Source organism: Triturus cristatus, chromosome 10, assembly GCF_964204655.1.
Source record: "Triturus cristatus chromosome 10, aTriCri1.1, whole genome shotgun sequence".
NCBI classification, from domain to species: Eukaryota; Metazoa; Chordata; class Amphibia; order Caudata; family Salamandridae; genus Triturus; species Triturus cristatus.
The window spans coordinates 1,022,834,790-1,022,848,751 of record NC_140593.1 but is presented as its reverse complement, the minus strand read 5'-3'; the positions used below and the strand labels follow the sequence as shown (position 1 = coordinate 1,022,848,751).

At 39.2% G+C, this 13,962-nt stretch overlaps 1 protein-coding gene across 3 annotated transcripts in view; it reads left to right on the top strand.

Moving 5' to 3' along the window:
* Positions 1 to 13,962, top strand: part of METTL9 (methyltransferase 9, His-X-His N1(pi)-histidine) — a 126,874-nt gene that overhangs the window by 39,297 nt on the left and 73,615 nt on the right. For all 3 annotated transcript variants that reach the window (XM_085629032.1, XM_085629030.1, XM_085629031.1), the window contains exons 2-3: positions 2,313 to 2,503; positions 6,310 to 6,519. In XM_085629032.1, the coding sequence (XP_085485158.1) occupies positions 2,313 to 2,503; positions 6,310 to 6,519 (401 nt within the window). The remainder of the gene's footprint in view (positions 1 to 2,312; positions 2,504 to 6,309; positions 6,520 to 13,962) is intronic.

The window sequence follows — 13,962 nt, the reverse complement described above, 5'->3', positions numbered from 1 at the left end:
GGTGGCCATTGTCCTGTTTAGTGATGGCGTGGGGATGTTACTAAAGGCCACATCCAGTGTGAGTGTGGCGTAGGTCATGGCTGAATCTGTGCCCATTGATGTTGAGCAGGACCCCAGGCAGTTGGCAATGGAAGTGAGTGAGTCCTCAGAGTGTTTGTCCGAAGGGCACTACCAGTGCACAGTGCCCACTGGTCATGGAAGCAGGGTGAGCTCATTGAATTCTGCGGGCATGACTTTGAGTATTGTTAATAATCAAAGGCCACATCTTGTTCCCATTGTGTGCTAAAAGTGGGCATGGTCTTTCTCCAGCATGCACTAAAGGCAGAGGTAATGATGGTGATTAAAGGCCACTCTTTTTGTGTGTCTGGTAGTGAGGATAGAGATTTTGGGCCATGTACTCCGACCAATAGCCGCTAGTCAGGGTCCTAGCTTTTGCACAGCTTGCTCTTTGCGTTGGGTTAGTATTCAGGCACACCCTGTGCAGGGTTCAGACAGAGTGTGATCCTAGGCTGTGCCGATCTGGCAAGGAAGGCATGGGTAAATGGCACAGAGCATGCCAGACTGCCACCACCTTTGTCCAGCTGTCACACCGGGATTGCTGCTGAGCAGGTCATTGGCCAATGGTCCCCGTTCCTTTTGACTCATTAAAGTAGTGGAGCAGTGTTGCTTCGCATGGTTGCTAGTAGTTGTAAATAGTTCTTACTAGTTCAATCTGATTTTTAACTGGTCTGAACTGAGTTAAACTATTTGCAACTGAGTGTTACTAATTTTGGCAGAGGCCTTCTTACTTGAAGGGCTGTTGTTTCATAGTGCTTTGACAGGATCTCTTCATGGGGCATGGCTTGATGTTGTGTGTTCTGCCTTTTGGGTCTGTTTGAAGAAGCTGTGCCAGGCGCCCAATGTCAAGTGCACTTGTCTGAAAGCAGACATGACCTGTACCCAGCAGATACTATGAACATGGATATAGCGCCAGTCATGATGGCCATGCCAAATAGATATTGCGGGCAGGGAACAAAATGTTCCAATTAAAGGAACTCTCTGTATAAGACAAATTATGGTTGTATACATACATAACAAAATGATCTGAATAAAACCTCAAGTTAAAGAGACGATGTGGATGAAATCCAAAAAAAAAAAGGAGATTACAACTGAGTTCTGTTATATGAAACACACGTAATTTAACCAGGCATCAATCAATAAATTCCATCTGTATTCGATTATAATCAAAAAAGAGCAAACCTAATATAAAAGATTGAATTGATTGGTTGAACCAGGCATCTATTATGGTTTTCTTCATTATTAAGTCTGATTTAAGCTAGCATAAATCCGCCTTATTCGTGTGTATCCCCTTCTAAAAGCAAAATGGAATTCAAATGGGATTCCTATCTTCTGGCCTCTAAAAATGGAAAAAGTAAAGTTGAACACAAAACCTGTGTATGATGCAATGTTACTTAGCATTTTGAATGATTGACTGCTCAGAAAATCGGTGGAAACACTGTAATAGTTTAATCCATGACGGGTTTTATAGATCAAAGTAAATGTCATTCTGTAAAAGAAAGCAAAAATAAGAAGTCGTTCAGTGTAGTCTGTTACTCCACTCTGTCATTGCAGGCTTAAACTCTCAATGCTGGTATCAAATGAGCGCCCATGCTTGCATTGATGTTGGTGCTTCACTCCAGCTTTCGTATCAGTGTGTAGGGAGGTCGCATATGGGCAAATGTAGGAAATGTTTAGTCATTGTCTTTTTCTTTACACAATTCATTTTTTTTATCAAATGCCTTTTTGTTGGGTGAATCAATACAAGGGCCTAAACTCTGACTCGCATTGCAACAAAAATAATTCTTCAGTCATTCTGAAGAGCCGGCAATAACCGTACAATATTATCTCCTAATGTCTAATTTCAGTGCTACATAAAGCAGTGAGCAATTAAATCGTTTAAGAATAATCTTTCCTCACAGACTGTTCAAAAGGTATCAAGTTGATCAGTTATTGCAAAATGCTAATATTTTTTGTAAACACTTTGTTAGTAGATGTCAGGTTATGGCCTAGACCTGACACACAAATCTTTTCCTGGGTAGCAAGGACTAGGCATTGGGAAGTAGATCAGCTTGCCAAGTACAATATCTGTTCCTTTGTCCATATTGAGAATGTTGATTTAATATTTGGAATATTAAACAGGATTTAAAAACAACGCCGTAAGTACACCACATTAAATCAAAAAATATTGCTAGAATCATTTAATGCTGTCTTTTTCTGCCTTCTGCATTCAGAAGATTTGAAATGATCTCTTCTATTTGTCTTTTTTTCCCTAGTGGTATGTTTGTGATACAGGAAAATTATGTGAATCTCTACGACCAGTCTTTGTCCAGAGTTTCCTCGATCACGGAACACAGATCTTTCTAAACAGGAGCATCGAGAAATCCCGCTGGCTGTCTATACAACTATATCACTCTTTCATGTCATCTGTTTTTAGCATGTTTCTTTCTAGGACTTCAATCAATGGGTAAGCAGGGCTGCCCCATCTTCACCGTTCGCATGTATTTCTTTGCACTGTAATTCTAAAATTGCAAATGGTTATTTTGTACATATTGGACTACTGTAATTGTGATTTTTTTAGACAGAGCCCATAATATAGTTTTAAACCGCACATATACGTGTATTAGCACTGTAAAGTTTTTTGGAAACCCCTTTTCAAAAGTATTTATTCGTTTTTTGAACAAAATATGTATAGCTGAAATACCTAATATTTCATATTGATTTTGTTTTGCTGTGCAGTTAGCCTGCTGGCCTTTGCTTACAAAAGAATATAGGGCACTTTTAATTAAGAAAAAATCTGTAAAATTCAGAAAGTGGATCTAAGACTGGGACAACATAAATCAAAATTAGGTCCCCTTATTAGCAGGTTAGAAAGAAAAGATTTGGTTAGTCAGTTCAGAAGAATGCAAAATCCTGTGTGGAGGAGCATACGTTGGGTAAATGATCTGTGGTGCTGTGTGATTAAAAACAAAAAAAACCTTGTCTTTAAAATAAAACTTCTGCTACAGCGTACAATACGTGAATAAACCATATATTCCATCAGTGAGGAACAATACATTTATTGTTTCACATTGGGGAGCCAACTCACAAAAAATGCATATAACAGTCTATATTGATGTAACTAGTATTGAGGGATGTTTACATGAGGAGATGCCGGAAGCTCTGGTTTTGGTGTTATGTTAAAACAGCTTAGTGGATTAAAGGACCCATGTAGGACTGGCAGCAGAGAAGTGAAATGCTCAAGGGACTTGGGAACTTATGGTTGTTTCCTTTTGAATCTAGTCTTTTCATTGTTACAACCCTAATTCTTTTTATGTTTAGTTTAAGACTATACAGAATCCTAAGCAATTTTGTTTGTTAGGTGTTTTAACTCTGGCTTCCTTAAACATGCTGCATGAGTGTAGAAAATTCACTTTTTCTGTGTGGTCCCTCCAGATGTTTTGCCTTTACTGAACTTTGATTCCTGGCTTTAAAATTCTGTTCACTTTAGCTTTGCTAACCAATATTAAAGTGTCTGTGCTCTCCCTTTAAACAAGGTTGAATGTACCTATTCCTAATTGGTATATTTAACTTGCCTATAACTCTCTAGTAAATGGTATAAAAAGTATATCTAGGGCCTGGAAGTTAAATGTCACCCATAGTCTGTACCCGTCATTGTGCCATCCACTAGTGTGACAACGCAAACATATCTGCAGGTGTACCTTGTGTGTCCTGACTCATACTGTGACGCCTGCTAAAATAACTCTTTTGACAGGTAAAAACGTCACTTTTAAATATTAGTAAGTAATTTCTATGCAAGCCTCGAAGCCCAAAAGGTAGGGTACATGATAAGTGGGACATGTAGGAAATTAATATTACCATGTTCCTACAGGGGCAAGGCCCTAAAAGCTATTCTGTGGCAGGCCTCTCAGTCCTATGTAGGAAAGCAAAGTAAAATATGAATAATGTATCCCAGAAATAGGACCAGCTATAAAGTAATTAAACCACTCTTTTCAGTAGTTATTAAAAGTCAAATTCGATGATCAGGTCAGAGTTTTATTAAATTTTAAGGAAAATCAACTTAAAGAAAGTTGCCCTTTTACCCCCTATTCGCACCCCTAGTTCTCAAAGCCCAAGTTGAGGGTGGATGAAGTCTTTCAGCATCTTGAAAATGCCCTGACGTGACATTTTGAGCCTGTTTACAGTGAGGTAAACTGGAAGTACTGCAGATGTAGGTAAATCAGGGCCATGGAACTTGTACCCTATTGTTTAGAGAGGGGTCCCCATCCTGTGTCCAAAGTATTTCTTGGGTAGACGCCCTGCACGGTCTATGGTTAACTTCAGCCAGTAAAAGTGTCTATATGTTTGAGTGTTGTCCATCTTCTGGAACAGAACAGGTCTTGCTGTTACACTCATGAGTTCTTTTCTCTTGGCTTAATCTCCTAGCAAAACTAAAATGTTGCCCCGCCACAAAAAAATGCACTAAATTCTCATTAGCAAATCCTTGGTTGTGGTGCAGTTGGTGGCCATATCAAAAGTTCTTTAGATGAAGTTGTAATCTTAGAATCTCATTTATGCAGCCATCGTTGTGACGCCTTTGGGTAGGATTAAAAGACTGCATCCACTAAGCACAAACAAAGCGCGAAATGCTCTTGCAACAGGACTGTAGAGGCCACAGTTTATATGGAGCTAAAGCCATTGTGTTGTAAGTTACCTGGTACACATTAGGTTTCTATGTACTCAAGACCACTAATGAGGTGCTATGGGGAAGTGTTTATTTTGTGAAGGTAGCTGTGGGTGGTGGGCGATCGCACCCATTTTTGGGCCTCAATTTTGATAATCAGAATTTGACCCAAATTAAGAGGAGGCAAGATAGAACAATGATGATGAAGGTCGAAAAGAAAGATAGGAAAACGAGGACAAAGGGAGAAAGCGGGGATGAAGAAGAATCCTCAAAAGGGAGACGAAGAAGCAGGAAGTATATAGCGGGTGGAATACAGAGGCATGAAGTGTAATCCAAATTTAGCAGTCTTGATATCCGGCAACTCTGGCATTCAGCACTGATGGTGATTAAACACTAAGGAAAATCTTTGGCCCCTGCATTTCATTGGTTTATAAACTAAGCACCACAAAGAGGCACTTACGCTAGCAATCCATACATTTAGAATCTACTTTAAAGTGGGCTCACATTGGTTGGGTCCCATTCGTTCAATGTTTCTGCACCCTGGAAAGTGGAATGCGGCTGTGGTGAAAGGAAAATGATCATTAAGAAGTTCAACATGGGAAAATATATTTGGGTTTTCTAAATTATACTCCTCTTGTATTTCCATACAATCTGTGTGCTTATAGATCCAGTGATCTGAAATAGTTTTAAATCAGTTACTGGTCTTTTCTGAGGTTCTCTCTCTTAGCAAAACCGCTCATGAGTACACTTCATATAGTGAGAAAATCAGACATACCTGACTTCAATAAGCTGAAATCCTGTTCCGCACCTTTGCTGTGTTTGCTTTGAGATGTTGGTGTACTGTGGCTGTGTTTACTTACAAATAAATTAAGTTAGCTGCACCAGGTAAAGTGTTGGCAGTGCTGCTTGTAAATATATTTATATTTTCTGTTTTCGACATCTCCTTTTATTTACTGCACTGTTCTTGAAGCTGCCAATGTTCTAGTCGTGCGAACCGTGACCATTCAGACCGGACCTAATGCGCCATAGCATTGTCAAGTTAATCGTCAGGTGACCCCCTTTTGATGAAAATTGTAAACTAGTTAGAACAAATGGTAAAATTGCTTTTTCAATGTAAATGAAATAATATTTCTAGAAATGCAGTAGAAGCCCAGAAACGACTTAATTGCTTTCAGTGGAATGCATATTAAAAATGAAAAAGGTTTTACTTCACTATCTCACCAAATATATCCTCTGCTACAGGTAATAATTCTGAAAAAGCCTATTAAAATCATATGAAACATTACGTAGCAGTTACCGTTCAAGAAATACATTTTTCTTTTTAAATTATGTTTCGTCATATTCATCAGAAATGTAACAGGCTTTTGTTTCAGGTGCTTCATTGCCATGAAAAAGTCATAAAAGCTAGGGAGAGATTTTATTTTGTTTGTTAGGGCTGTTTGCGAAAAGACCCTATTTGTGTGTGTTTTTGTTTGTGCATGCCCTGGTGCTTGTCTGGAAGTACTAACTTTTGATATTGGTCTCTAACTCCTACACTTGGGTTATTTTCTAATCCTTCCCAAAGATGGTTATCACCGTGCCCCAGAAATGTTTCTCTCTTTTTGTTTCAGGTTGCTTGGAAGAGGCTCAATGTTTGTGTTTTCGCCAGAACAGTTTCAAAGACTTCTTAAAATAAACCCAGACTGGAAATCTTACAGGCTTCTTGATTTAGGAGCCGGAGATGGAGAAGTCACGAAAGTCATGAGCCCTCATTTTGAAGAAATCTACGTAACAGAGATGTCGCAAACTATGATATGGCAACTTCAGAAAAAAAAGTACAGGTACAAGAAGGGTGCCGTGGAGTTGCGCTCGAAAGGTTTCTCCTTAAGAACGAATACTACTATACTAACCCTTCAGCGTCCTAGTTTATTGGGTTCAGTTCCTTTTAACTGTTGTGTATTATGGCTTGTTGACAGCTCCCTGCCCTAGGACAGCCTTACTAATGCAACAGCTGTCAGGGCCAACAGCATCTGATATGATATTTGATTAAAGCTTGCATGAAAATGGCAGTAGCATGTTAAAGTAAACTGTACACTTTCAAAAAAACAAGTACTTTTTTTGTGATCTGTTCTGTGAATAGGTAAGTTGTGTACACTTCTGTGAACTCATTTTTCAAAAAAGGCATAAAAGAAAAACTGTCTTTCTTTATAAATTGCGTTTCACTTAATGGCATAAAGAAAATTAGGTTAGATACCCGTTTAAGTACCTGCTGAAGGCTATGAGTTTGTCTCTTGTATTTCAACTCTTACAGCAACGAATTGTCAAAAAAGTGATACTCGTGCCAGAAAAGTTGGTATGAACAGGGTGGCTTCACTGTGTTTTCTGTGTATTGCACACAACCAGCCATACCACAGTTGTCAACAATTGTTTGGCAAGAAAATTGCGGTGAGCAAGAGAACTTGTCCCTTTACTTAGACGTGCATCATCGTGCCAAACATCTTAGTGGATAAGAACCAATATTTCAGAACTATCTAAGAGATCTTCTTTTTGTTGTAACAAGAACACTATTGTTTTCCTTCCTAATTTAAGGAAAGAATCATACCATTTATGTCGAAAAAAAAGGACCAGATCCTTCATGTGGACAGAGGTCCATACCAATTTAGCATCAAGAGCATCAGGCACAGTTGTTGGACACTTAGTGATGACTTTAAGAATATATTTCCCCCACGTTAATTTCTGCACAGGGCCATCTTTATCAGGTAATCAGTTGGTTTAACGGACACATACTCTAGCTCGAGTAATTTAGTTAATACAAATTTACACTAAATACTCAATGGGATTTCCATTTTTGGGTGGGGGAGGTGTTAAGCTTCCTTTTCCAAGCAACTTTGGGGAAAATATGTGTCAAACTGTTCCTAATAAAGAATTTTGGGCTTTTAATTTTGGGGAAACCCAGAGCAGGTGTGAGTTAAAAAAACAAAAGTCCATAAAATGTTTTTGAGTTATACAATTCAGAGCAGTAAGGAGCTATATCAATTGTTCAGCCAAATACTATGTATACGCCATTATATCCCTTCCTGTTCATTAATGTGGACTTGTTTCGAAATGTAGTCACTTCGACTTGTACTGTATGTTTAACAACATTCTTTCATTACTTTAGCAAATTCTATAAAGTAACCACCAAGTCAGTTTATCCCTCATTGGTCCTGTGTATATTGTTCACCTGGAATACCCTGTAGGTTCCTTACATTGATGTGCTGTTTCTAAATTTTAATATGTTGTGTATATATAGTTTAAAAAAATATATTGATACTTAAAATACAAGCAAATGATTTAATCTATCTTCCAAAATACAGGCCCTATGTAGGTGTTTTACCATTCTGTTAGATTTGACTATTATCTAATTCCTTCATCAATATTTGATTTTTGTGTTTTTTATTCAAACTTTAGACCCAGTTGAGCCTCCCACAACACTCCACTCCTCCCATCCCGGGTCGGTCTTGATCTGGGGTCGGCATGCTCTTTGTTAAGTTGCTTTTAAATTGTCTTCAAAGTGCCTCATTCGCCACAATAAGGCTCCTCATGAGCCTTCGACTGACTTGGGAGAGAACTCTGGAAAATACTTTTCACATCCTGGGTGATTTTAATTTTCTAAATCGAGGCCGTCACTGATATTAACATTGCCTCACTTTTAGACATTATAAACACAGCCGGCCTAAGTCAAGAGGTCACTGGCTCAACGCATCGGGCGGGTCATACCCTAGATGGAATTTTTACTAACAGTGAGTCAACTAATACTGAAAGATCTTACCACTACCATGAACCGACCATTGTGCAATTCTCTTTAAGCTCAATCTCCTTACGACCCCCCGCCCCCACCCGATATTCAAACCAGTTCCAAAAATTCTCGGATCAAGTTTGACCACCATCTTTAATTCTGTGTTTAAGGAAGGCGTTTTCCCTTCCATTTGGGAGAGGTCATAAAGTTTGTCTCTCTTGAAAAAACCCAGTCTTGACCCAACTGAACCGAATAACTATAGACCTATTTCTCATCTTCTACTTCCGGATAAAGTGGTGGAAAAAGTTATGAATGATCAGCTTTTAAACTATTTTCAAGAAAATAATTTTTTGTATGAGACCCAGTTTGTCTTTAGGGCAGGCCACAGCACTGAAACGGCCCTAATCAAAGCCACAGATTAAATCGGAGCCATTCTAGATGACACAGTCAACCATAATCTGCTACTCAATCGTTTGAGTACTTTGGGCATTTACGCATAATGCACTATCACTGGTCTCCTCTTTCTTATCAGGAAGAGCACAATGTTTTGCACTGGGCAGTTTTGAATCTCCCTCCTTTGCTCTCCCCAGTAGGGTTCCGCAGGGTTCTTCAATGAGTCCTACTCTTTTTAACATTTAAGTATCAGAATTAGCAGCACTAATCAGATCTTTCAGTTTGGCACTAACATTTTATGCGAACAACACTCAAATTGTCTTGTCCGTTCATAAAAACAGTCTGCCACCGGTCAATAGATTTAGGGACTGTATGTTGGCAGTCAGCTCCTGGATGAGTTCACACTGTCTTCAACTGAACTCAGGAAAAACCGAGATAGTTTTCTTAGGCAACTGGTCGCATATCTGGTGGCCGAATGAATTGGGGTAGTACCCACTCCTGTTCCCAAAGCAAAAAATCTGGGAGTGATCATTGAGGCGTTACTGAATTTCAAGGCTCGAGTCAATGCAGTTTCCTCATCCAGCTTCTATCTACTTAAAGTGATGAAGAAAAATCTGCCTTTTATTCCAGTAGATTGCAGAAAAATCTTAGTAACATCTTTAGTTCTTTCCAAGCTGGATTATTGCAACGGGCTCTATCTTAGCATGCCCGAGAAGCAGCTACAAAAGCTTCAGATGAATCAGAATGCTGCTGCAAGGCTTCTGTTAGGGATCCCTAAGTTCCAATCAGTTGGAAAACATCTTCAAAATCTGCATTGGCTTAAAGTCCGAAACTGTATCAACTTCAAAGCTTTAGGCGTTGCTTATAAAGCGCCTCACGGTAAGATGCCATTTTTGGTATTTGTGCGCTCTAGAAATTTTAATAACATAACGTCCTCTGGAAAATGACAGTCTCTCAAATTCTCGGTTTAATTACCTTGTTTCCTCTTATGTTTGTTTTCTACACTTAAAAAAGTATTGACGCCTAATTGCAAGTTTCCCAAATCTAGGTGCAGGGATACGGGCAATCACAGTACCCTATTGCAGCTGGTCTCCTTTCACCGAAATCTGAAGATTGCGAGCTTTTACTTTTGGAATGAGAAATAACTTGCGGCCTGGGAATTCTGAGTCCGCATTAGGGTCCATTTACTATCTGCTTGAAATAGGTGATAAATGGTGTGATGGCTTTTATTGAGCTCTGTGGCAAAGGGAGCGCAGAACAGGTGAGAGCTTAAGGGAACATCTATAGCTCCCCCTATTCCATAGGAGCAGGACAGGGACTGGGCGCAGGCTGCATATCGGTCTGGGTCTGATATCTTTAACCTTGGAATAAGTGGGTCTAGATGTAATGAACCTTGGTAATTCTGGGCTCCGAGACACTTGGCAAGTTGCAGTGGTTCAGAGTGTTATTATCCCATGTCTCTCCATCCACTCGCCCCTGGTGGATACCAAACCAGGCCACTCATAATTAGGGCCTTGGTGAGAAAGCAATTATGGATCTAATTGACCCCGACAGCTAACATCTGTTTTTTTTTTTTTGGTCAGTTCTAATAGCTCAGGTGCCGCTTTACCTTATGTGTTTAAAAAAAAAATAGAGGTGCCAGAGTGCTATTGTGAGAGGGGCTTAAGATCCACCCACATGTGGGTTCCCTTGATTACACGATTTGATTGGGCCGAAGTTGTATGCTTTGACTGAAACGAGTGCTTGTATTCTACTTTTTTGGCTTGTGGCTAAGCTTATACCAAAGACAGCAAAATTGAGTTGCCTATTGGTGAGAGCCAATGATGATGGCTATAGACCTGTTTCCTTTTAGTATGAAAGCGTACAATTAAGACAGCAGGCCTGACATATTTATTGTGAAAAGCATGTTTACATGAATCCATTTGAGTGGATTGTTATTGTTGTGTATGAACGCCTGTAGAGAAGGATTTTGTTACATTAATCACACAGATAAGTGTAGTAGGCAAGGGTTTTGGTGCTGATTTCTCTCTGTCAAAAACCATGGATATAGAATATTTGATCTGCAAGAATGCTTGTTAGGCAGTCTTAGGAGAGGCAGTATTTTGCTTAGCCAACTTTAATTTTGTAAACCTGTTGTAATTTTGTGACTGTGTGCTTGATGGTTGCCGTGTTGGAAAGCATATGTTGAAAACAGTAGACCTGAGCTGGTTCTGGTGAGAAGCTGTAGGGCCGATTGGTGCACTGGAAAAAGTTGTGTTCGATGCCATAGGTCTGATCTGCTTATTAATAAAAGCTATGGCAAACGCAATAGGTAAACCTTATTTACTGTGAAAAGTGTTTTTAAGGCCAGGGGTGTTACCATATTGTGTTACTGGCTATTGACAGGTATTTTGTAATCTATGATATCACAGATTACTATAATTGGCAAGGGTTTAGGTGTAAGCCACTCACTCTGGCAAACCCTGCTGTTTTCGCTGTGGTGATTCTTTTTAGGTCCTATTGAGAGAGGTTGTACATTGTTTTGTAGGTTGCTGGACTCTGTGACCTTGAATAGCTTTGTGCTGCTTATGGTTTCAGGCCGATGATAAAGGCCTTATCAGTGAAATGGGAAAAAGTATGCCAGATTCCAAATGCTTGATTGGTTTATTATCAAATGCGATGACAAAGCCATTAGTCCTGACTTACCCTATTGTGAAAAGCAAGTGTGAAGGGCAAACGGCTTTGAAAGATTGATTGTTATTAACACTTTTGTCAGCGTTCTAGTGCCAAGAAGCTACCTCAGTAAGATCATTGTGCTTTTCAAGACTTCTAATATAACAAAATATACCAGCGCAGTAATGTTCTGACATGATGATTTTCAAAATATGATGTGACCATATTGGTGACAACTCGAAATTGGAAATACATAGTAGCGGCAAGTCAGCACATAATACAACCCCAAATGGATATTATTATTTAATCTGCTGGGAAAATACAGTCAAGCAGAGGAGCAGTTTCTTTTGGCCCTAGCAACCAATTTTAAACACAATGTAGATCTTTAATCTTAAATAGGTAGTTACCAGGCAAAGAGGAACTTGAAACTGACTTTCAAAAAAACAATTTTTTGCAGATTTTCCAAAGCTCAGGAATTCTATATATATCAACTATATTGCTTTACATTTTTAGCATTTAATATGTATTTGTGCCAGTTTTCGTCTAGAACAAGTACATTTTAGGCATATTGATTTTGCATTTGGGGTTCAGTCTAGTGTTACTTAAAAAAAAATAAAAAAAAATATAAAACTGTGCATAATTTCAAAGTTTCAAAGATACTCCACAAAGTGCATTGTTGATTATATGTTTATTTTGGTTGCTTCGCTTCGAACATTTGTACTTCAAACAGATTATTTAAGTGAAGCAGGTAGATCATATGCTGAAGGAATACATTGCGAATAATTACCAACCACAGTCGCCTTGAAACCAGCACAAAACCACCAAGCCAGAAGCTTTAGGGCGTACCGGCAACAAAACAAAATACAAACCCCAAAGAAACCACAAGAAACGCAGACAAACCAAGCATTCAAAATGAATTCAATGAATAGATACAAAATCTCAATGGCATGGCAATCATTTATACAGAGACTGATTCTTACCCAGAGTGCAGTCATGTTTTTAGGCTCTTTATGACACACATAGCCCTTTTCTGCATCTCCAAAATTCTTCGATAATTTGTACTAAAGCGCAACTAACTGCGATTCAAACTTTCTCATTTGTCCTAATCTACAGCTATCCATATGTGGCTTGCCTCACTAGATTAGAACATATGCCTAAAACCAGCCCTACTTCTTCAGCTTGACTCGAATACTTCTTACTCTGCTTCAAGGCTTTTGTCTTCTCTTGGGAAGTAGTCGATCGCAGGTACTTATTGGTTTACTCAGTCCCTAATGGTTCATAGATTGGTTTCCATTCCAGTTCGATTACTGGATTTATATTATTGCTTTCCCTTGTACCCGAAATACCCTTAGACTCCTTACTGTGGTTAACAGCATTTCACAAAAGCCCCTAATAATAAATACTTAATAATGGATACTAACAATTTGGAAACGTTTTAATAGGGAGATATAGAGAAAGAATTTGAGGGAAAATAACTTCTCCATTTACATAATTTTTAGCTTGGAGAACGAGGAGTCTTCTGTCTGTCGGGAGTGCTGATCCTGTATGATAGTAATTTAGGGCCAGATGTACGTTCTTTTATAATAACGATTCACAAATAGCCTTTTTTTATGAATTGCTATTTTGTAAATGGTATTCTAAATGTATGAAATGTTTTTCATAATTTGCGTTTCTAGTGGGGCAGAAATCACCCTACATCATGAATATTGACGAGGTAGGTCGCAATTTGTGACCCATTAGGAATTGCAGCCATCACAGGGATGGTGTCCTGCTGAGGTTAGCAGACCACAATGTCTGTGATTGCTTTATTAAAAAACAATCTTTTTCTTTTTAAATGCAGCCGTTTTCCTTAAAGGAAAACAAGATGCGTTTAAAAAGGAAGAAACTTTGTGGTCGGTGGGATTAATGCCTGCATTAAAAAACAAAATTCAACATTCTCAAAGGTGTCTCAAGGGACCCCTTCCCATTTGCGTATGGGTTACCACCACTTCTAATTCGGTCGCAAAACAATAATACATACCATACTGATTCGGTATTTGGAGTGGACGCTCCAAACTCGCCCCATCCAAATACCGAATCGCAAATGTAAATTTCAATTCGGTAACAAGTTACTGTGCACCCGGCTTACCTGTAAGCCTCACACATGCACCTCTGCACTTTATACATAGCAGCTGCCCCGCCTTGCTTAGGCTAGAGGTTGGTCGCGAGAGCCCACTATAGAGCAACAATGTTCTAGTTACTAATTCTGCTTGGCTGAGGCCTGACCACCTTTCAGGCAACACGTACCGAGCACCTTATGTGCAGAGATCCTCATTGGCATCACATATGCGTCTTTTCATTTTATATACAGTAGCTTCCCCAGCTTGCTCAGGTCGTGGATGGGTTGCGAGAGGACCACTATAAAGCAGCAATGCCCTAGTCTCCAATTCTGCCAGGTTGAGGTCTGGCCATAAGTCATGTA